The sequence below is a fragment of the Oncorhynchus tshawytscha genome, linkage group LG07, assembly GCF_018296145.1.
Source record: "Oncorhynchus tshawytscha isolate Ot180627B linkage group LG07, Otsh_v2.0, whole genome shotgun sequence".
NCBI lineage: Eukaryota > Metazoa > Chordata > Actinopteri > Salmoniformes > Salmonidae > Oncorhynchus > Oncorhynchus tshawytscha.
Window position 1 is genome coordinate 71,612,168 of NC_056435.1, and position 24,569 is coordinate 71,636,736.

Sequence of the window (24,569 nt, forward strand, 5' to 3'; positions counted from 1 at the left end):
ATATTAGGCCCAGCCGGACCTCTTATACACTATATTAGGCCCAGCCGGACCTCTTATACACTATATTAGGCCCAGCCGGACCTCTTATACACTATATTAGGCCCAGCCTTTGGAACGTTGCTTTTCCTAGATATGGCCACTATATTGTGATCATTATATCTGATGGATTTGGATACTGCTTTGCAGCTGCTTCTGCAGCATTAGTAAAGATGTGATCAATACATGTTGACGATTTCATTCCTGTGCTGTTTGTAACTACCCTGGTAGGTTGACTGATAACCTGAACCAGGATGCAGGCACTGGTTACATATTCAAGCTTTTCCTTGAGTGGGCAGCTTGATGAAAGCCAGTCAATATTTAAATCACCCAGAAAATATACCTCTCTGTTGATATCACATACATTATCAATCATTTCACACATATTATCCAGATACTGACTGTTAACACTTGGTGGTCTATAGCAGCTTCCCACCAGAATGGGCTTTAGGTGAGGCAGATGAACCTGTAGCTATATTACATCAACAGAATGTAACATTAGATTGTCTCTAAGCTTTACAGGAATGTGGTTCTGAATATAAACGACAACACCTCCACCTTTAGCATGTCTGTCCTTTCTGTAGATGTTATAACCATGTATTGCTACCAAGGTATTATCTAAGTGAGTTTCAGAGATAGTCAGAATATGAATGTCATCTGTTACTAGCAAAGTATTCATTTCATGAACCTTGTTTCTTAAGCTACATATGTTAACATGAGCTATTTTTTAACACTTTTCTGGGGTGCTTGATTGTTTTCATTGCTTTACTGGGAAGAATAGCAGAAGTAGACATGCTCAGGTTATTGGTGTTAGTGCAGGGTGAGCTGCACACAGTGGACTTCCTCCTAGGGCACACCGCCTCAGTGCTAACAGTATCACTCTGATTCATAGGCTCATGCTTACTGCATACAATAGCTGTAGGATCAGAGGCATTCAGGGCAGTTAGAGGGACATACATTAGGTTACTTACATTGTGTCTTCCATCACCCCTGGGATAATGTACATTTGCTGAAGCATTATGATGACTCAGTGTCTCAATGGTGGGGATTAACTGAGCTGGGTTTGGGTCATTGGTAAATCAATGTCTCAACGCAGCCTTATAACGCTGTGAAAGGATCCAGGAGCCCAGATGATTTGGGTGGATCCCATCTTCCTTATAAAACAAGCTATGCTTCCAGAAGGTATCAACATTGTTAATAAATGTTTCACCCACAGAACTGCAATAGTCTGGTAGCCAGTTACGGAGGGATAACAGTCTGTTGAACTGTTCAATGCCACGATTTAGGGAGGGCAGATGGCGAGATATTATGGGGCGTTTGTTGGTGTTAAGCAGAGAACCAATCAGTTCTGTAATCCATCTTCAGCTGTTCTGAGCTGCCCTTCATAATGTCCTTGAATCCCACACGAACTATGATAGACTCAATTTCCTGATGCAGGTTTAAAGTGTTTGGGAGCAGGTTATTGATGTTCTGATGCAGGTTTATAATGTTGGGGAACAGTTTATTGATGTCCTGATGCAGGTTTAGAATGTTTGGTAGCAGTTTATTGATGTCCTGATGCAGGTTTGAAGTGTTTGGGAGCAGTTTATTGATGTCCTGATGCAGGTTTAAAGTGTTTGGGAGCAGCTTATTGATGTCCTGATGCAGGTTTATAATGTTGGGGAGCAGCTTATTGATGTCCTGATGCAGGTTTATAATGTTGGGGAGCAGGTTATTGATGTCCTGATGCGGGTTTATATTGTTGGGGAGCAGCTTATTGATGTCCTGATGCAGGTTTATAATGTTGGGGAGCAGGTTATTGATGTCCAGTACTCGTGCTCCTGGGTACCACAACGTTTTAGTTCCAGAGACTGAGACATTTCTCACCGTTGAACTGTCCAATACAACTGCTGGAGAGGGGGATGGAAAAATCTGCCCATTCCTACCCCTCACACAATTTGTTGAACCTTTCACTGGCCCACGAGAAGCAGGATAGCGTAGGACCGCTGCTCCTGGCGATAGGTCCTCCCACAGCAGGCAGTGCCCCATCAAATCCAGAGAGAGGGATAAGGACCCAAAACTCTAAGCCGCTGCTGGAGTCAGCACAGCCATCGCAGACACAGGCAGTCCCAGAGATGAAGGCACAGGTAGATCAGGCACTAGTGCGGCGAAGCTATTCCTCATGTCAGTCTGCGCCGAACCTGGAACATTGGAACTCCGGATTGGAACATTGGAACTCCGGATTAGAACATTGGAACTCCGGATTGGAACATTGGAACTCCGGATTGGAACATTGGAACTCTGGATTGGAACTCCGGATTGTCGGTATTGTCCCACATAAGAGCGTAGTAAACACAGCTTCTACAACGCTGGCGAAGCAGGCTCCATTGCAACCTAGCTAGCTGTATCCCTGTGGCTACTGTATGTGTAGCCAGTCTATTGGGACTGTGACTCCAGCAGATGTCAAGGAAATTCCATTTAAATTCTAGTCAATTCAGGAAGTGCGATGAATTTCCAATTCCAATTATTTCCAATGCTTTTCAATGAGCAAAATCTGGAATTGGAATTTGGTTTACTTTCTGAATTGACTGGAATTGAAACGCAAATGATCCCAATCCTGGGCTCCAGTATATTAGTGTATATGCAGACAGCCTACTGTTGGTTTGGCTACAGTACTCCGGTAAAACTGAGGGAAACTCAGTGTGCAACCCTAAGAGCACTGACAACAATTTGCTGTAGCCTACGATTGACATACTTAACCATTTCCCTAATAATTTGTCAGTCATTTGAAATGGTTCTATCTCTACCAGCGTCAGTGGAGCTCTTGCACAGCCGGAGATGGTATGATGTGGAGACAAATCTGCTCATGTCAGCATGTTGTGTTGTTGGGAGCAGGATTCCTGTCTGGCTGCCAAAGGGCAGGCGGCCATAGAGGAGATGGCAAGGCTACTCTATCACTGCGAGGCTTTGCCCCAAATGTCACACTATTCCCTATATAGTGCGCTACCCATAGGGCCTTGATCAAAAGTTATGCACTATATAGGGAATAGGGTGTGTTTTGGGGTGGGGGACACACAGGCAGCTATTAAGGATATGAAATGCTACTGTATGATATCTCTCTGAACCTGGACAATCGTTGACCGGGCTATAGGAGCGATGCCAAACAGCTAGCTAACGCTCATAGTCATCTACTCTAGGAGCAGGTTGAGTCAAAGTACCGTAGCAAAACCCTGTTTGGTTACCTGGCTTATCACATCACATTCAGAGGTTAGCCTATCCTATGGCTTGCTTATTCAGAGGTTAGCCTATCCTATGGTTAGCTTATTCAGAGGTTAGCCTATCCTATGGCCAGCTTATTCAGAGGTTAGCCTATCCTATGGTTAGCTTATTCAGAGGTTAGCCTATCCTATGGTTAGCTTATTCAGAGGTTAGCCTATCCCACTGTAGCTCTCCCAGATTGAGCCAGAGTAGGAGTTTGAATCAGCTGGCTAACCAGTTTCCTACACGTTTACAGATGCAGTACCTTCAGTTGATCATCCTGTTGTTGCAGGAATTTTCCTGCGCAGCTGGAAATCAAAAGTTGTAATGTATTCAATAGTTTATCAACCCCTGCAAAACATGTCCATTAATTATAATCCACAATTCACATTTCCTGTTGCTGCAGGTTTATTTATCTGCAAAAACTGGCTCAAATAACGACATGGCATCTGTACTATAATCTTGTGTTCATGGAGAATTGACAACAACTAAGTGTTGTGTAAGTGGCAGTATACTAGTTTCATGCTAATTATAGTATCGTCATGTCATATTTTACAGTATACTAGTTTCATGCTAATTATAGTATCGTCATGTCATATTTTACAGTATACTAGTTTCATTGTCATGTCACATTTTACAGTATACTAGTTTCATGCTAATTATAGTATCGTCATATCATATTTTACAGTATACTAGTTTCATGCTAATTACAGCATCGAGATGTCATATTTTACAGTATACTAGTTTCATGCTAATTATAGTATCGTCATGTCATATTTTACAGTATACTAGTTTCATGCTAATTACAGTATCGTCATGTCATATTTTACAGTATACTAGTTTCATTGTCATGTCACATTTTACAGTATACTAGTTTCATGCTAATTACAGTATCGTCATGTCATATTTTACAGTATACTAGTTTCATTGTCATGTCACATTTTACAGTATACTAGTTTCATGCTAATTACAGCATCGAGATGTCATATTTTACAGTATACTAGTTTCATGCTAATTATAGTATCGTCATGTCATATTTTACAGTATACTAGTTTCATGCTAATTATAGTATCGTCATGTCATATTTTACAGTATACTAGTTTCATGCTAATTACAGTATCGTCATGTCACATTTCAGAAAGTGTTGCTAGTTTTGTGAGGTCAGAATTGTCCGTTCATGGACTCCATGGCAGCCATATTGAAATACAATGAAGTCACTTGGTATTCCCTGTGGATGTCTTTCTGGCCTGGTCCCAAACCTTAAGAGTTGAACCAGGGCTGGTCCCAAATCTGCATGTGATATCTTGCCAACGCGTATGGTCATTGACATGCATGACAACTCGGCTATAGATCAGATCTGGGACCAGTGTGGCCCTAATTCAACTCTTAAGGTCATTGTCATGCCAACAGCACTTTAACAGATCTGGGACCAGGCTAGAGCCAGGTCTGGCATTTGATTCTTGTTCAGTCAGGACCCCAGCAGCACTGGAAGACTTATTAGCTGCCACTCCAACCCCAGAGTAGTGAAGGAACGAGACTGGTTTCAACAGTGTTCTGCCCTGGGCCATGGGTTCTCTGAGTACTGGGCCCTGGGTTCTCTGGGTACTGGGCCCTGGGTTCCCTGAGTACTGGGCCCTGGGTTCTCTGAGTACTGGGCCCTGGGTTCTCTGAGTACTGGGTCCTGGGTTCTCTGGGTACTGGGCCCTGGGTTCTCTGAGTACTGGGCCCTGGGTTCTCTGGGTACTGGGCCCTGGCTTCTCTGAGTACTGGGCCCTGGGTTCTCTGGGTACTGGGCCCTGGGTTCTCTGGGTACTGGGCCCTGGGTTCTCTGAGTACTGGGCCCTGGGTTCTCTGGGTACTGGGCCCTGGATTCTCTGGGTACTGGGCCCTGGGTTCTCTGAGTACTGGGCCATGGGTTCTCTGGGTACTGGGCCCTGGGTTCTCTGGGTACTGGGCCCTGGGTTCTCTGGGTACTGGGCCCTGGGTTCTCTGGGTACTGGGCCCTGGGTCCTCTGAGTACTGGGCCCTGGGTTCTCTGGGTACTGGGCCCTGGGTTCTCTGGGTACTGGGCCCTGGGTGCTCTGGGTACTGGGCCCTGGGTTCTCTGGGTACTGGGCCCTGGGTTCTCTGAGTACTGGGCCCTGGGTTCTCTGGGTACTGGGCCCTGGGTTCTCTGGGTACTGGGCCCTGGGTTCTCTGAGTACTGGGCCCTGGGTTCTCTGAGTACTGGGCCCTGGGTTCGCTGAGTACTGGGCCCTGGGTTCTCTGAGTACTGGGCCCTGGGCCATGGGTGCTCTGGGTACTGGGCCCTGGGTTCTCTGGGTACTGGGCCATGGGTTCTCTGAGTACTGGGCCCTGGGTTCTCTGAGTACTGGGCCATGGGTGCTCTGGGTACTGGGCCCTGGGTTCTCTGGGTACTGGGCCCTGGATTCTCTGAGTACTGGGCCCTAGGTTCTCTGAGTACTGGGCCCTGGGTTCTCTGGGTACTGGGCCCTGGGTTCTCTGAGTACTGGGCCCTGGGTTCTCTGGGTACTGGGCCATTGGTTCTCTGGGTACTGGGCCCTGGGTTATCTGAGTACTGGGCCCTGGGTTCTCTGGGTACTGGACCATGGGTTCTATGAGTACTGGGCCCTGGGTTCTCTGAGTACTGGGCCCTGTGTTTCTGGGTACTGGGCCCTGGGTTCTCTGTGTTCTCTGGGTACTGGGCCCTGGGTTTTCTGGGTACTGGGGCCTGTGTTCTCTAGATTCTCTGGGTACTGGACCCTGGGTTTCCTGGGTACTGGGCCCTGGGTTCTCTGGGTTATCTGGGTACTGGACCCTGGGTCTCTGGATACAAGGCCCTGATTTCTCTGGGTTATCTGGGCACTGGGTTCTCTGTGTACTGGGCCTTGGGTTCTCTGGGTACTGGGCCCTGGGTTCTCTGGGTACTGGGCCCTGGGTTCTCTGGCTACTGGGCCCTGGGTTCTCTGGGTATTGGGCCCTGGTTTCTCTGGGTTATCTGGGTACTGGGTTCTCTGTGTATGGGCTATGGGTGGGGGAACACATAGATGATCAATGGCCAGGGTTGGACCCAGATCTCTCCTCTCTCTCTCACTGTAGACACAGACACTCAATCACTCAATCACCTAATTGATAACGCACATGAAATATGTCATGATATGTCAGCATGTCTTGGATAGGGTTGGGGGTCAATTCCATTTCACAGAAAACCCCAATTGAAATGCAGTTGATCCCAACCATGGTTTAAGATGTAATTTCTAATGTTAAAACAACATTAAAGATACCTTTTTATAGAGATATTTTATTAATTGTGTGTCTTTCCTGATATGTTTTTTTGTCGTTTTTGCTCAAACAGACGTCGTGTCCTCAAGATCTCCAGTGGGATTGAACACATCGGGAAGCTACGCTGGGAACTGGCTCTGTGTCTGGCTCTGGCTTGGGTCATCTGCTACTTCTGCATATGGAAAGGGCCCAAATCCACCGGAAAGGTACCATTTTTTTCTTCATTAGCTATCACAGTCAAGCCTTATCGCGGAACATTGCCTTTAGATTTCGATCGAGCTATGAAGAAGATCTTTCTGGTTACTTCCTGGATACAGTATTGAATTGAGTTACGTGGAAGGTTCTGCTACTCTTTGAACAGGGATCTCAGTATTAGACTTCACTCATGGTGACAAGATCACTGCAATATCACTGCATATCACCGCAATATCTTACCTGTTGTGTGAAATGGAAATGTGTGTGTGTGTGTGTGTGTGTGTGTGTGTGTGTGTGTGTGTGTGTGTGTGTGGAGGGCGGGTGGCAATGATTTGGGTAATACCTGTTAAGAATAAGAAATAAAAGTAACAAGTAATTAAAGAACAGCAGTAAAATAACAATTGCGAGACTATAAACAGGGGGCACAGATGTCGAAGTAATTGAGAAAATATATACATGTAGGTAGAGTTATTAAAGCGACTATGCATTGATAATAACAGACAGTAGCAGAAGCGTAGGAGGGGGGTGCGATGCAAATAGTCTAGGTAGCCATTTGATTAGATGTTCAGGAGTCTTATGGTTTGGGGGTAGAAGCTGTTTAGAAAGGCTCTTGGACCTAGACTTGGCGCTCCGGTACCGCTTGCCGTGTGGTAGTAGAGAGAACAGTCTATGACTAGGGTGGCTGGAGTCTTTGTCAATTATTAGGGCCTTCCTCTGACACCGCCTGGTATAGAGGTCCTGGATACTGGGCCGTACGCACTACCCTCTGTAGTGCCTTGTGGTCAGAGGCAGAGCAGTTGCCATACCAGGTAGTGATGCAACCCGTCAGGATGCTCTCGATGGTGCAGCTGTAAAACCTTTTGAGTATCTCAGCACCCATGCCAAATCTTTTTAGTCTCCTGAGGGGGAATAGGCTTTGTTGTACCCTCTTCACAGCTGTCTTGCTGTGCTTGGACCATGTTAGTTTGTAGGTGATGTGGACACCAAGGAACTTGAAGCTCTCAACCTGCTCCACTGCAGCCCCGTCGATGAGAATGGGGGCGTGCTCGGTCCTCCAATTGTCTTGATCACGTTGAGGGAGAGGTTTGTAGACCTGGCACTACACTACCAGGTCTCTGACCATCGTTGTCGTTGTCGGTGATCAGGCCTCCCACTGTTGTGTCATCGGCAAACTTAATGATGGTGTTGGAGTTGTGCCATTCCATGCAGTCATGAGTGAACAGGCAGTACAGGAGGGGACTGAGCACGCACCCCTGAGGGGCCCCCGTGTTGAGGATCAGCGTGGTGGATGTTTTTGTTACGTACCCTTACCACCTGGAGGAGGCCCGTCAGGAAGTCCAGAATCCAGTTGCAGAGGGAGGTGTTTAGTCCCAGCGTAGTGATGAGCTTTGAGGGCACTATGGTGTTGAACACTGAGCTGTAGTCAATGAATAGCATTCTCACATAGGTGTTCATTTTGTCCAGGTGGGAAAGGGCAGTGTGGAGTGCAATAGAGATTCCATCATCTGTGGATCTGTTGGGGCAGTATGCAAATTGGAGTGGGTCTAGGGTTTCTGGGATAATGGTGTTGATTTGAGCCATGACCAGCCTTTCAAGCATTTCATGGCTACAGACGTGAGTGCTACGGGTCGGTAGTCATTTAGGCAGGTTACCTTAGTGTTCTTGGGACTATGGTGGTCTGCTTGAAACATGTTGGTATTACAGACTCGGACAGGGAGAGGTTAAAAATGTCAGTGAAGACACTTGCCCGTTGGTTAGCGCATGCTCAGAGTACACATCCTGGTAATCTGTCTGGCACTGCGGCCTTGTGAATGTTGACCTGTTTAAAGGTTTTACTTACATCGGCTGTGGAGATCACACAGTCGTCCGGAACAGCTGATGCTCTCATTCATATTTCTTGCCTCGAAGCATAGAAGTGATTAAACTCATCTTGTGTCACTGGCCAGCTCTCGGCTGTGCTTCCTTTACTTTCAGTCTGTAATAGTTTGCAAGCCCTGGCACATCAGACGAGCTTCGGAGCCGTTGTAGTATACGTATGTACTAATCTTATTCCTGTATTGATGCTTTGCCTGTTTGGTGGTTCGTCGGAGGCTTAGTGGGGTTTCTTATAAGCTTCCAGGTTAGAGTCCTGCTCCTTGAAAGCGGCAGCTTTACGCTTTAGCTCAGTGCAGATGTTGCCTGTAATCCATGGCTTCTGGTTGGGGTAGGTACGTACAGTCACTGGGGGGAGGACGTCATCGATGCACTTATTATTCAAGCCAGTGACTAATGTGGTGTACTCCTCAATGCCATCAGAAGAATCCCACACATATTCCACTCTGTGCTAGCAAAACAGTCCTGTAGTTTAGCATCTGCTTCATCTGACCACGTTTTTATAGACCAAGTCACTGGTGCTTCCTGCTTTCATTTTTTGCTTGTTAGCGGGAATCGGGAGGATGGAATCATGGTCAGATTTGCCAAATGGAGAGTGAGGGAGAGCTTTGTGTGTGTCTCTGTCTGTAGAGTAAAGGTGCATATTTAACATGCTGATAGAAATGAGGTTTAACTGATTTAAGATTTAAAGGATTAAAGTTGCATTAACGTCCCCGGCCACTAGGAGCGCCGCCTCTGGATGAGTGTTTTCCTGTGTGCTCATTGAGTGTGGTTTTAGTGCAGTGTCGGTCTGTGGTGGTATGTAGACCAGCTACGAAAAATACAGATGAAAGCTCCCTAGGTAGATAGTGTGGTCTACAGTTTATCATGAGATACTCTACCTCAGGCAAGCAAAAACCCCTCTCCAAATCAAATCAAATTGTATTGCTCACATATACACATTTTGCAGAGATTATTGCTGGTGGAGTGAAATGCTTGTATTCCAACAGTGCAGTAATATCTAATAATTCACAACAATACACAAGTAAAAGAATGGAAGAATGGTCTCCGTGCCCCTCTCTCCCTGTCCCCCTCTCCAACCTCCCTGTCCCCATCTCTGTGCCTCTCTCTCCCTGTCCCCCTCTCCAACCTCCCTGTCCCCATCTCCGTGCCTCTCTCTCCCTCTCTCCCTCTTCAACCTCCCTGTCCCCCTCTCCGTGCCCCTCTCTCCCTGTCCTCCTCTCCATGTCCCTCTCCGTGCCCCTCTCTCCCTGTCCTCCTCTCCATGCTTTGTCCCCCTTCTCCATCCATCCCTCTTCAACCTCCCTGTCCCCCTCTCCGTGCCTCTCTCTCCCTGTCTCCCTCTCCAACCTCCCTGTCCTCCTCTCCATGCCTCTCTCTCCCTGTCCCCCCTCTCCAACCTCCCTGTCCCCCTCTCCATGCCTCTCTTTCCCTGTCCTCCTCTCAATGCTTTGTCCCCCGTCTCCATCCCCATCTCCGTGCCTCTCTCTCCCTCTCTCCCTCTTCAACCTCCCTGTCCCCCTCTCCGTGCCCCTCTCTCCCTGTCCTCCTCTCCATGTCCCTCTCCGTGCCCCTCTCTCCCTGTCCTCCTCTCAATGCTTTGTCCCCGTCTCCATCCCCATCTCCGTGCCTCTCTCTCCCTCTCTCCCTCTTCAACCTCCCTGTCCCCCTCTCCGTGCCCCTCTCTCCCTGTCCTCCTCTCCATGTCCCTCTCCGTGCCCCTCTCTCCCTGTCCTCCTCTCCATGCTTTGTCCCCCTTCTCCATCCCCATCTCCGTGCCTCTCTCTCCCTGTCCCCCTCTTCAACCTCCCTGTCCCCTCTCCATGCCTCTCTTTCCCTGTCCTCCTCTCCATGCTTTGTCCCCTTCTCCATCCCCCTCTCCCTCCGTGCCCCTCTCTCCCTGTCCTCCTCTCCGTGCCCCTCTCTCCCTGTCCTCCTCTCCATGCTTTGTCCCCCTTCTCCATCCCCATCTCCGTGCTTCTCTCTCCCTCTCTCCCTCTTCAACCTCCCTGTCCCCCTCTCTGTGCCCCTCTCTCCCTGTCCCCCTCTCCATGCTTTGTCCCCCTTCTCCATCCCCATCTCCGTGCCTCTCTCTCCCTCTCTCCCTCTTCAACCTCCCTGTCCCCCTCTCCATGCCCCTCTCTCCCTGTCCCCCTCTCCTTGCTTTGTCCCCCTTCTCCGTCCCCATCTCCATGCCTCTCTCTCCCTCTCTCCCTCTTCAACCTCCCTGCCCCCCTCTCCGTGCCTCTCTCTCCCTGTCCCTCTCTCCAACCTCCCTGTCCCCTCTCTGTGCCCCTCTCTCCCTGTCCCCCTTTCCGTTCTTTGAGCCTCTACCCAGGTCCTTCCATTCTCCCTGCAGTCTTTAAGAAAGTAGAACAGATTCAATGAACCAGAATGAGAAGGGGAGGAGAGAAAGAGAAATGAAGAGAGATGTGGAAAAATGAATGGGCTCACATTGTACAGGAGAAAAGAGGACTCGGCAGCGAAGGAGGCCTATATCTCCTGAAGTGTCTTTTGTCCCAACGTGAAGTAAGAAAGAATGCTCCTTCATAGGGTCTTTAGGGAACAGTCCAAGATCTTTCACTGAGAGGAAAGTAAGATTGTTCATGAGGGGCATGCAGAGTTCCTTCTCCTCGCCTCACTCTCATTTCTTTTCTCCTCCTCTCTCTCTCTCTCCTCTCTCTCTCTCTCTCCTCTCATCCTCTCTCTCCTCTCTCTCTCTCTCTCCTCTCATCCTCTCTCTCCCCCTCATCCTCGCTCTCTCTCTCTCTCTCTCTCTCCTCTCATCCTCTCTCTCTCTCTCTCTCCTCTCATCCTCTCTCTCTCTCCTCATCCTCTCTCTCTCTCTCTCTCTCTCTCTCTCCCCCTCATCTCTCTCTCTCTCTCTCCTCTCATCCTCTCTCTCTCTCTCCTCATCCTCTCTCTCTCTCTCTCCCCCTCATCCTCTCTCTCTCTCTCTCTCTCTCCTCTCATCCTCTCTCTCCTCTCATCCTCTCTCTCCTCTCATCCCTCTCTCTCCTCTCATCCTCTCTCTCCTCTCATCCTCTCTCTCCTCTCATCCTCCCTCTCTCCCCCTCATCCTCTCTCTCTCTCTCTCTCTCTCTCTCTCTCTCTCTCCTCATCCTCTCTCTCTCTCCCCTCATCCTCTCTCTCCCTCCTCATCCTCTCTCTCTCTCCCCTCATCCTCTCTCTCTCTCCCCTCATCCTCTCTCTCTCTCTCCTCTCTCTCCTCTCATCCTCTCTCTCCCCCTCATCCTCGCTCTCTCTCTCTCTCTCTCTCTCTCCTCTCATCCTCTCTCTCCCCGCATCCTCTCTCTCTCCCCTCATCCTCTCTCTCTCTCTCCCCTCCTCCTCTCTCTCTCGCTCCTCTCCTCCTCTCTCTCTCTCTCTCCCCTCATCCTCTCTCTCTCCCCCTCATCCTCTCTCTCCTCATCCTCTCTCTCTCTCTCCTCATCCTCTCTCTCTCTCTCTCCTCATCCTCTCTCTCTCCCCTCATCCTCTCTCTCTCTCCTCCTCTCCCTCTCACCCCTCATCCTCTCTCTCTCTCTCCTCATCCTCTCTCTCTCCCCCTCATCCTCTCTCTCTCTCTCTCCTCATCCTCTCTCTCCTCATCCTCTCTCTCTCTCCTCATCCTCTCTCTCTCTCTCTCCTCATCCTCTCTCTCTCCCCTCATCCTCTCTCTCTCCTCATCCCCTCTCTCTCCCCTCATCCTCTCTCTCCTCCTCTCTCTCTCTCCTCATCCTCTCTCTCTCACCCCTCATCCTCTCTCTCTCTCTCCTCATCCTCTCTCTCTCCCCCTCATCCTCTCTCTCTCCCCTCATCCTCTCTCTCTCCTCATCCTCTCTCTCTCCCCTCATCCTATCTCTCTTCTCATCCTCTCTCTCTCCCCTCATCCTCTCTCTCTCACCCCTCATCCTCTCTCTCTCGCCCCTCAACCTCTCTCTCTCACCTACTCACTTCTCTATCTCACTCTGTAGATGTACAGTGAGCTCCAAAACTATTGGGACAGTGACATTTGTTGTCGTTGTTTTGGCTCTGTACTCCAGCACTTTAGATTTGAAATGATACAATGACAACGAGGTCAAAGTGCAGACTGTCAGCTTTAATCCGAGGGTATTTTCATCCATATCGAGTGAACCGTTTAGAAAGTACAGCCCTTTTTGTACATAGTCCCCCCCCATTTTAGGGGTTCCTAAAGTATTGAGACAAATTCACTTATATGTGTATTAACGTAGTAAAAAATGAAGTATTTGGTTTCATATTCATAGCATGCAATGATTACATCAAGCTTGTGTTCCAGATTATTTTGTGCCCAATAGAAATTAAATTAATGGTATATAATGGTATATAATGGTATATGATGGTATATAATGGTATATGATGGTATATGATGGTATATGATTGTATATCATGGTATATGATGGTATATGATTGTATATCATGGTATATGATGGTATATAATGGTATATCATGGTATATAATGGTATATCATGGTATATAATGGTATATAATGGTATATCATGGTATATCATGGTATATAATGGTATAGAATGGTATATAATGTATTGTGTCATTTTGGAGTCACTTTTATTATAATATATAATATGTTTTCTAAATTAATGTGGATAATCCTGAATAATGAGTGATGATACACAAATATCATACCTCCAAGTTCACGTTTTACAACAAAAATGTTTTTAGGGGAGGGGGGGTATATTATTTTTGACTTGCTCAGTCATTGGCTGGGGTGGTGTGATGGCAGTGGGTTTGAGATGTGATCATTTTTATTTGACTGATTAAAAAACGAGGGTCTTTTCTTTCTCTCACACTCCCTTCTTCTGCAAATAGTGTTTTTTAAACTTGACTATGGGGGGGGTTCAGATAATATGCTGCAAAGAAGCAAGTTTGATTCCGTTGAGTCTCATATATGATTGACATGAGAACTACAACAGGAGTTATGTAACTCTATTCAACATGGCTGAATGACAAGTCTGGCTGTCACACTCACTGATGTAGCTAGTCGGGTGAGAGGAGTTGGCGACTGGGTGCCAAGCGTTGTGGGGAACACTGAAGGGGTTAAGGAATGATGTGTGTCTGTGCCAAGACGGCAGGACTCTGCTCTAAAGAACCTAATTGAGACACTAATTCTCTCAAGGAGGGAGGGAGGGAGGAGGCCGGTGCTCCGAGCCAGCGAGCGGTTGAGATGGAGGGATGGAGAGATAGAGTGATGGAGGGAATGAGGGAAGAGGTTGGAGCTAGAGGGATTGAAGGATTATGAAATATAGTGGTGGAAAAATCACTCAGCATCTTCCCTCTCCAACACACAGAGGGAGAGGGAAGAGATACAAATAGGATACTTAGAGCTGTGCTGGGGTTGTGCTGGGGTTATGCTGGGGTTATGGATGACAACATGATGTTCAGTGTCTGGATCAGAAGCTGTCCTCTACACAAATAGGGAGGGGAGTTAACTCTCTCTCTCTCGCTTTCTCTCTCTTCCCTCCTTAAATCCCCCTGTATCTCCCCTCTGTCTCTGTCTCTGTCTCTTTCTCTCTCTCAATTCAATGACAATAAAAGGGCTTTATTGGCATGGGAAACATATGTTTACATTGCCAAAGCAAATGTAATAGATGATAATAAATAAAATAGGTGAAATAAACAATAACAAAATTAACAGTAAACATTAAATATAAAGGATTAAGACATTTCAAATGTCATATTATGTGCAAATTGTTAAAGTAAAAAGGGAAAATAAATAAGCATAAAAATGGGTTTTATTTACAATGGTGTTTGTTCTTCACTGGTTGCCCTTTGGTTGCCCGCAGTGTGCACATAGCCTTTCTTCTCTTGAGAGCCATGTCGGCCTACGGCGTCCTTTCTCAATAGCAGGGCTATGCTCACCGAGTCTGTACATAGTCAAAGCTTTCCTTAAGTTTGGGTCAGTCACAGTGGTCAGGTATTCTGCCACTGTGTACTCTCTGTTTAGGGCCAAATAGTATTTTTTTTTATATTTTTTTTATTATTTCACCTTTATTTAACCAGGTAGGCTAGTTGAGAACAAGTTCTCATTTACAACTGCGACCTGGCCAAGATAAAGCATAGCAGTGTGAGCAGACAACACAGAGTTACACATGGAATAAACAAATTAACAAGTCAATAACACAGTAGAAAACAAAGGGGGAGTCTATATACAATGTACAATGTGTGCAAAAGGCATGAGGAGGTAGACGAATAGTTACAATTTTGCAGATTAACACTGGAGTGATATATGATCAGATGGTCATGTACAGGTAGAGATATTGGTGTGCAAAAGAGCAGAAAAGTAAATAAATAAAAACAGTATGGGGATGAGGTAGGTGAAAATGGGTGGGCTATTTACCAATAGACTATGTACAGCTGCAGCGATCGGTTAGCTGCTCAGATAGCTGATGTTTGAAGTTGGTGAGGGAGATAAAAGTCTCCAACTTCAGCGATTTTTGCAATTCGTTCCAGTCACAGGCAGCAGAGTACTGGAACGAAAGGCGGCCAAATGAGGTGTTGGCTTTAGGGATGATCAGTGAGATACACCTGCTGGAGCGCGTGCTACGGATGGGTGTTGCCATCGTGACCAGTGAACTGAGATAAGGCGGAGCTTTACCTAGCATGGACTTGTAGATGACCTGAGCCAGTGGGTCTGGCGACGAATATGTAGCGAGGGCCAGCCGACTAGAGCATACAAGTCGCAGTGGTGGGTGGTATAAGGTGCTTTAGTGACAAAACGGATGGCACTGTGATATACTGCATCCAGTTTGCTGAGTAGAGTGTTGGAAGCCATTTTGTAGATGACATCGCCGAAGTCGAGGATTGGTAGGATAGTCAGTTTTACTAGGGTAAGCTTGGCGGCGTGAGTGAAGGAGGCTTTGTTGCGGAATAGAAAGCCGACTCTTGATTTGATTTTTGATTGGAGGTGTTTGATATGAGTCTGGAAGGAGAGTTTGCAGTCTAGCCAGACACCTAGGTACTTATAGATGTCCACATATTCAAGGTCGGAACCATCCAGGGTGGTGATGCTAGTCGGGCATGCGGGTGCAGGCAGCGATCGGTTGAAAAGCATGCATTTGGTTTTACTAGCGTTTAAGAGGAGTTGGAGGCCACGGAAGGAGTGTTGTATGGCATTGAAGCTTGTTTGGAGGTTAGATAGCACAGTGTCCAATGACGGGCCGAAAGTATATAGAATGGTGTCGTCTGCGTAGAGGTGGATCAGGGAATCGCCCGCAGCAAGCGCAACATCATTGATATACACAGAGAAAAGAGTCGGCCCGAGAATTGAACCCTGTGGTACCCCCATAGAGACTGCCAGAGGACCGGACAGCATGCCCTCCGATTTGACACACTGAACTCTGTCTGCAAAGTAATTGGTGAACCAGGCAAGGCAGTCATCCGAAAAACCGAGGCTACTGAGTCTGCCGATGAGAATATGGTGATTGACAGAGTCGAAAGCCTTGGCAAGGTCGATGAAGACGGCTGCACAGTACTGTCTTTTATCGATGGCGGTTATGATATCGTTTAGTACCTTGAGTGTGGCTGAGGTGCACCCGTGACCGGCTCGGAAGCCAGATTGCACAGCGGAGAAGGTACGGTGGGATTCGAGATGGTCAGTGACCTGTTTGTTGACTTGGCTTTCGAAGACCTTAGATAGGCAGGGCAGGATGGATATAGGTCTGTAACAGTTTGGGTCCAGGGTGTCTCCCCTTTGAAGAGGGGGATGACTGCGGCAGCTTTCCAATCCTTGGGGATCTCAGACGATATGAAAGAGAGGTTGAACAGGCTGGTAATAGGGGTTGCGACAATGGCGGCGGATAGTTTCAGAAATAGGGGTCCAGATTGTCAAGCCCAGCTGATTTGTACGGGTCCAGGTTTTGCAGCTCTTTCAGAACATCTGCTATCTGGATATGGGTAAAGGAGAACTTGAGAGGCTTGGGCGAGGAGCTGCCGGGGGAGGAGCTGTTGGCCGAGGTTGGAGTAGCCAGGCGGAAGGCATGGCCAGCCGTTGAGAAATGCTTATTGAAGTTTTCGATAATCATGGATTTATCGGTGGTGACCGTGTTACCTAGCCTCAGTGCAGTGGGCAGCTGGGAGGAGGTGCTCTTGTTCTCCATGGACTTCACAGTGTCCCAGAACTTTTTGGAGTTGGAGCTACAGGATGCAAACTTCTGCCTGAAGAAGCTGGCCTTAGCTTTACTGACTGGCCTTAGCCTGACTGACTGCGTGTATTGGTTCCGGACTTCCCTGAACAGTTGCATATCACGGGGACTATTCGATGCTATTGCAGTCCGCCACAGGATGTTTTTGTGCTGGTCGAGGGCAGTCAGGTCTGGGGTGAACCAAGGACTGTATCTGTTCTTAGTTCTGCATTTTTGAACGGAGCATGCTTATCTAAAATGGTGAGGAAGTTACTTTTAAAGAATGACCAGGCATCCTCAACTGACGGGATGAGGTCGATGTCCTTCCAGGATACACGGGCCAGGTCGATTAGAAAGGCCTGCTCACAGAAGTGTTTTAGGGAGCGTTTGACCGTGATGAGGGGTGGTCGTTTGACTGCGGCTCCGTAGCGGATACAGGCAATGAGGCAGTGATCGCTGAGATCCTGGTTGAAGACAGCAGAGGTGTATTTGGAGGGCCAGTTGGTCAGGATGACGTCTATGAGGGTGCCCTTGTTTACAGAGTTAGGGTTGTACCTGGTGGGTTCCTTGATGATTTGTGTGAGATTGAGGGCATCTAGCTTAGATTGTAGGACTGGCGGGGTGTTAAGCATATCCCAGTTTAGGTCACCTAACAGAACAAACTCTGAGGCTAGATGGGGGCGATCAATTCACAAATGGTGTCCAGGGCACAGCTGGGAGCTGAGGGGGTCGGTAGCAGGCGGCAACAGTGAGAGACTTATTTCTGGAGAGAGTAATTTTCAAAATTAGTAGTTCGAACTGTTTGGGTATGGACCTGGAAAGTATGACATTACTTTGCAGGCTATCTCTGCAGTAGACTGCAACTCCTCCCCCTTTGGCAGATCTATCTTGACGGAAGATGTTATAGTTGGGTATGGAAATCTCTGAATTTTGGTGGCCTTCCTGAGCCAGGATTCAGACACAGCAAGGACATCAGGGTTAGCAGAGTGTGCTAGAGCAGTGAGTAAAACAAACTTAGGGAGGAGGCTTCTGATGTTGACATGCATGAAACCAAGGCTTTTACGATCACAGAAGTCAACAAATGAGGGAGCCTGGGGACATGCAGGGCCTGGGTTTAGGGCCAAATAGCATTCTAGTTTGCTCTGTTTTTTTGTTAATTCTTTCCAATGTGTCAAGTAATTATCTTTTTTTTCTTCTCATGATATGGTTGGGTCTAATTGTGCTGCTGTCCTGGGGCTCTGTGGGTTCTGTTTGTGTTTGTGAACAGAGCCCCAGGACCAACTTGGTCACAAGGTTCATCTCTCCGTAGGTGATGGTTTTGTTGTGGAAGGTTTTGCTTCCTTTTCAGGTGTTTTTAGGTGTTTTGGGGGGGATTTTGATAATTAGCATGTACTGGCTTAATTCTGCTCTGCATTATTTGGTGTTTTACGTTGTACACTGAGGATATTTTTTTTGTCCCAACTTTTAACTGGTACAGATTATGTTTAATAATATGGTGTTAAATATGTATAAAATAAAGTGGGGCAAAAAAGTATTTAGTATATAATTAATTAATATGTAATATAATATAATATATACAAACTAAAGTATTTAGTCAAGAAGAAGTTACAGGTCTGTGAGAGCCAGAAATCTTGCTTGTTTGTAGGTGACCAAATACTTATTTTCCACCATAATTTTGTAAATAAATTCATAAAAATCCTAAAATGTGATGATTTTCTGGGTTTTTTTCTCTCATTTTTGTCTGTCATAGTTGAAGTGTACCTATGTTGAAAATTACAGGCCTCTCTCATCTTTTTAAGTGGGAGAACTTGCACAATTGGTGGCTGACTAAATACTCCCCCCCCCACTGTATATATACAGTACATCTATGTGTGAATGATCCTTAAAACAATACCATATAGCTTAACAGAACCCTCCATCTCCCCCGGCTTAGACTGGGTTAAAACAGTTACATTTTAAAGACCAGGGAGGTTTTCCAATACCTCGCAAATAAGTGCACCTATTGGTAGATGGGTAAAAAAATTATTTTAAAATAGCAGATATTGAATATCCCTTTGAGCATGGTGAAGTTATTAATTACACTTTGGAAGGTGTATCAATACACCCACTCCCTACAAAGATGCAGGCGTCCGTCCTAACTCAGTTGCCGGAGTGAAAGGAAACTGTTTAGGGATTTCACCAATGGTGACTTTAAAACAGTTAGAGTTTAATGGCTGTGAGAGGAAAAAAACAACATTGTCCACAATACTAACCTAATTGACAATGTGAAAAGAAGGAAGCCTGTACAGAATAAAAATATGACAAAACGTGCATCCTGTTTGCAACAAGGCACTGAAGTAATACTGCAAAAAAAAGTATCAAATTGAATTGAAGACTGCAATTGGGTTAAAATATTTATCAAAGATATTTCTACATGTTGTTATTTTGTTCCTGTAAGCCATTTAACAACTATAACGGACTAACATTGTAATTGGAGTTGGCAATACATACAGTGGCTTGGCATTTTTGGGGGGTTTGTATCATTTACACAACATGCCTACCACTTTGAAGATGCAACATATTTTTTATCGTGAAACAAACAAGAAATAAGAAAGAAAAAAACAGAAAACTTGAACGTGGTAGCAGGTAGCCTAGTGTTTAGCACGTTGGGCCAGTAACCGAAAGGTTGCTGGATTGTATCCCCAGCTGACAAGGTAAAAATCTGTCGTTCTGCCCCTGAACAAGTCAGTTAACCCACTGTTCCTAGGTGTCACTAAAAATAAGAATTTGTTCTTAACTGCCTAGTTAAATAAAGATAACATTCACCCCCCCAAGTTAATACTTTGTAGAGCCACCTTTTACAGCTCCAAATCTCTCTATAAGCTTGGCACATCTGGCCACTGGGATTTTTGCAAAACTGTTCCAGCTCCTACAAGTTGGATGGGTTCCACTGATGTGCAGCAACACTACAGATTCTCAATTGGATTGAGAATGCTTTGTCACTCGAGTGGCAGGGTAGGCTAGTGGTTAGAGCGTTGGACTAGTAACCGGAAGGTTGCAAGTTCAAATCCCCGACAAGGTACAAATCTGTCATTCTGCCACTGAACAGGCAGTTAACCCACTGTTCCTAGGCTGTCATTGAAAATAAGAATTTGTTCTTAACTGACTAGTTAAATAAAGGTATAAAAATAAATACAAATGCGGTATGTGTAGGGCCATTGACCTGCTGGAAGGTGAACCTCTGTCCCAGTCTCATATATCTGGAAGACTCCAGCAGGTTTCCCTCAAGAATTCCCCTTTATTTAGCACCATCCATCATTCTTTCAATTCAATTCTGACCAGTTTCCTGCCGATGAAAAACATGGTCCCTGCAGTCCCTGCCGATGAAAAACATGGTCCCTGCAGTCTCTGCTGATGGAAAACCTGCTGATGGAAAAGATGGTCCCTGCAGTCCCTGCTGATGGAAAACATGGTCCCTGCAGTCCCTGCTGATGGAAAACATGGTCCCTGCAGTCCCTGCTGATGGAAAACATGGTCCCTGCAGTCCCTGGCGATGAAAACATGGTCCCTGCAGTCTCTGCTGATGGAAAACATGGTCCCTGCAGTCCCTGCCGATGGAAAACATGGTCCCTGCAGTCCCTGGCGATGAAAACATGGTCAGTCCCTGCAGTCCCTGCTGATGGAAAACATGGTCCCTGCACATGGTCCCTGCAGTCCCTGCTGATGGAAAACATGGTCCCTGCAGTCCCTGCCGGTGGAAAACATGGTCCCTGCAGTCCCTGCTGATGGAAAACATGGTCCCTGCAGTCCCTGCCGATGGAAAAGATGGTCCCTGCAGTCCCTGCTGATGGAAAACATGGTCCCTGCAGTCCCTGCCGATGGAAAACATGGTCCCTGCAGTCCCTGCTGATGGAAAACATGGTCCCTGCAGTCCCTGCTGATGGAAAACATGGTCCCTGCAGTCCCTGCTGATGGAAAACATGGTCCCTGCAGTCCCTGCTGATGGAAAACATGGTCCCTGCAGTCCCTGCTGATGGAAAACATGGTCCCTGCAGTCCCTGCTGATGGAAAACATGAAACATGGTCCCTGCCGATGGAAAAGATGGTCCCTGCAGTCCCTGCTGATGGAAAACATGGTCCCTGCATGGTCCCTGTCCCCTGATGGAAAACATGGTCCCTGCAGTCCCTGCTGATGGAAAACATGGTCCCTGCAGTCCCTGCAGTCCCTGCCGATGGAAAACATGGTCCCTGGCTGTGCGATGGAAAAGAGTCCCTCGATGGAAAACATGGTGCATGATGGAAAACAGCAGGTGATTGGTCCCTGATGGAAAACATGGCTGTTCTCGTAGGTGATGTAGGGTGTTGGGTTTGCCCTTGATGGCCAAAAAGCTCAATTTTAGTCTCATCTGACCAGAGTACCTTCTTCCATATGTTTGGGAGTCTCCCACATGCCTTTTGGCGAACACCAAATGTGATTGCTTATTCTTTTCTTTTAGCAATGGCATTTTTCTGGCCACTCTTCCATAAAGCCCAGCTCTGTGGAGTGTAAGGCTTAAAGTGGTCCTATGGACAGACACTCCAATCTCCAATGTGGAGCTTTGCAGCTCCTTCAGGGTTATTTATTTGGTCTCTTTATTGCCTCTCTGATTAATGCCCTCCTTGCCTGGTCCGTGAGTTTTGGTGGGCGACCCTCTCTTGGCAGGTTTGTTGTGGTGCCATATTCTTTACATTTTTTTAAATAGATTTAATGGTGCTCCGTGGGATGATAACATTTTCTGATATTTTTTTTGTAACCCAACCCTGATCTGTACTTCTCCACAACTTTGTCCCTGACCTGATTGGAGAGCTCCTTGGTCTCCATGGTGCCGCTTGCTTGGTGGTGTTGCAGACTCTGGGGCCTTTCAGAACAGGTGTATATATACTGAGATCAGGTGACAGATCATTTGACAAGTGCTCTGATAATTGTGATAGTGAAATTTCCTCAGCCCTGTTCCCTCCCCAGCCCTGTGGCCCAGTCTCTGGTCCTGTTCCCTCCCCAGCCCTGTGGCCCAGTCTCTGGTCCTGTTCCCTCCCCAGCCCTGTGACCCAGACTCTGGCCATGTTCCCTCCCCAGGCCTGTGACCCAGTCTCTGGTCCTGTTCCCTCCTCAGCCCTGTGACCCAGACTCTGGCCCTGTTCCTTCCCCAGCCCTGTTACCCAGCTTCTTGCAGGTCTGGGGGAGGAGAGGAGAGAGAGAGGAGAGTAGAGGAGAGGAGAGGAGAGGAGAGGAGAGGAGGGAGAGGAGAGGGAGGAGAGGAGGAGAGGAGAGAGAGGAGAGAGGAGAGGAGAGGAGAGGAGAGGAGAGGAGAGGGAAGGGAGGGGGATCCCAGCTGAGGCAGTGTGGGAAAATGATCTGGCTCGGCATGTGCACACCCAATTACCCACAACCCCCCGGCAGGTGACCCAGGTCACTGGACTGTATAGTGAAACAGCAGTCGCCCGTATGAATGGACGGGCTGGCGGACTGCTTTGTGGAGTAACAGACTTGTTGTGTCCACTTGGGGTACTTGCTTCAAAAGGTGGTTTGTGCTTGTTGATTGACCAATCACAGCTATTCACTGAATTTCCAATGAAACGACATTGACAACAGATATGGGATTGAATACCCAGAACATCCCAGGTCTGCATGCAGATGATATTCATTTAGGCAGTGTTTGGGATTTATGCCTTCCGCTATAGAGTATGTCATATATAGATGGTATGATATACAGAGTCTTCAGAGAGATTCAAACCTGTTGATTTATTCCACATTTGTTGTTGTGTTACAGCTTGAATTCACAGTGGATGAAATCTATATTTTCTCTCGCCCATCTACGCACCTCATAATTACAGAGCGAGAACATGTTTTTAGACATTTTGCAAATGTATTGGCAATTAAATACAGAAATATCAAAGTATTATTAAGTATTCACATCCCTGAGTTAATACATTGTAGAAGCACATTTGTTAGCAATTACAGCTGTGAGTCTTTCTGGGTAAATCTCTTAAGATCTTTCCACACCTAGATTGTGCAACATTTGTCCATTATAATTTTCAAGTAGATTTAAGTCAAAACTGTAACTCGGCCACTCAGGAACATTCACTGTCTTCTTAGCAAGCTACTCCCTTGTAGATTTGGCCTTGTGTTTTAGGTTATTGTCCTGCTGAAAGGTAAATTCATCTCCCTGTGTCTGTTGGAAAGCAGAATGAACCAGGTTTTCCTCTATGGTTTTGTCTGTGCATAGCTCCATTCAGTTTTTTCCCCCTGAAAAACTCCCCAGTTCTTAACGATTACAAGCATACCCATAACATGATGCAGCCACCACTACGCTTGAAAAGATGGAGAGTGGTACTCAGTAATGTATTGTATTGTATTTGCCCCAAACCCTCCTGTAGGTTTTAACTTCAACCCTGTTCCTGGAGAGATACCCTCCTGTAGGTTTTAACTTCAACCCTGTTCCTGGAGAGATACCCTCCTGTAGGTTTTAACTCCAACCCTGTTCCTGGAGAGATACCCTCCTATATGTTAACTTCAACCCTGTTCCTGGAGAGATACCCTCCTGTAGGTTTTCACTCCAACCCCAGTTGTAACTAGCCTGATTCAGTTTATCGACCAGCTGATTATTGGAATCTAGCTAGATTAGGGTTGGAGTTAAAACAGGGTTGGAGTTAAAACCTACAGGAGGGTATCTCTCCAGGAACAGGGTTGAAGTTAACCTATAGGAGGGTATCTCTCCAGGAACAGGGTTGAAGTGTCCTGCTTTAGTGCCTTGTTGCAAACAGGATGCATGTTTTGGAATATTTTGTATTCTGTACAGGCTTCCTTCTTTTCACTCTGTCAATTATGTTCGTATTGTGGAGTAACTACAATGTTGTTGATCCATCCTCAGTTTTCTCCTATCACAGCCATTAAACTCTAACTGTTTTAAAGTCACCATTGGCCTCATGGTGAAATCCCTGAGCGGTTTCCTTCCTCTCCGGCAACTGAGTTAGGAAGGACGCCTGTATCTTTGTAGTGACTGGGTGTATTGATACACCTTCCAAAGTGTATTTAATCACTTCACCATGCTCAAAGGGATATTCAATGTCTACTTTTACATTTTTACACATCTACCAATAGGTGCCTTTCTTTGCGAGACATTGGAAAACCTCCCTGGTCTTTGTGGTTGAATCTGTGTTTGAAATTCACTGCTCGACTAAGGGATCTTACAGATCATTGTATGTGTGGGGTAGAGAGATGAGGTAGTCATTCAGAAATCATGTTAAACACTATTATTGCACACAGAGTGAGTCCATGCAACTTGTTATGTGACTTGTTAAGCACATTTTTACTCCTGAACTTATTTAGGTTTTCCATAACAAAGGGGTTGAATACTTATTGACTCAAGACATTTTAGCTTTGCATTATTTATTATTTTGTAAACATTTCAAAAACCATAATTCCACTTTGACATTATGGGGTATTGTGTTTAGGCCAGTAATTTTTTAAATATATTTTTTAATCCAATTTAAATTCAGGTTGTGACACAACAAAATGTGGAAAAACTCAAGGGGTGTGAATACTTCCTGAAGGCATTGTAGATACAGTATGATATGTTGTTCTGTCTATCAATAGGTGATGTACTGTATGTAACCTATAGATGATATGTGATATGTTCCTATGTGACTGATACCTATAGATGATATCTGATATGTTCCTATGTGACTGATACCTATAGATGATATCTGATATGTTCCTACATGACTGATACCTATAGATGATATCTGATATGTTCCTACGTGACTGATAAC

The 24,569-nt window shown here is 46.4% G+C and overlaps 1 protein-coding gene across 2 annotated transcripts in view; it reads left to right on the forward strand.

Annotated features, from left to right (window-relative positions):
• Positions 1-24,569, forward strand: part of slc6a11b (solute carrier family 6 member 11b) — an 87,507-nt gene that overhangs the window by 26,296 nt on the left and 36,642 nt on the right. For both annotated transcript variants that reach the window (XM_042324894.1, XM_042324893.1), the window contains exon 6: positions 6,629-6,761. In XM_042324894.1, coding sequence (XP_042180828.1) covers positions 6,629-6,761 — 133 coding nt within the window. The remainder of the gene's footprint in view (positions 1-6,628; positions 6,762-24,569) is intronic.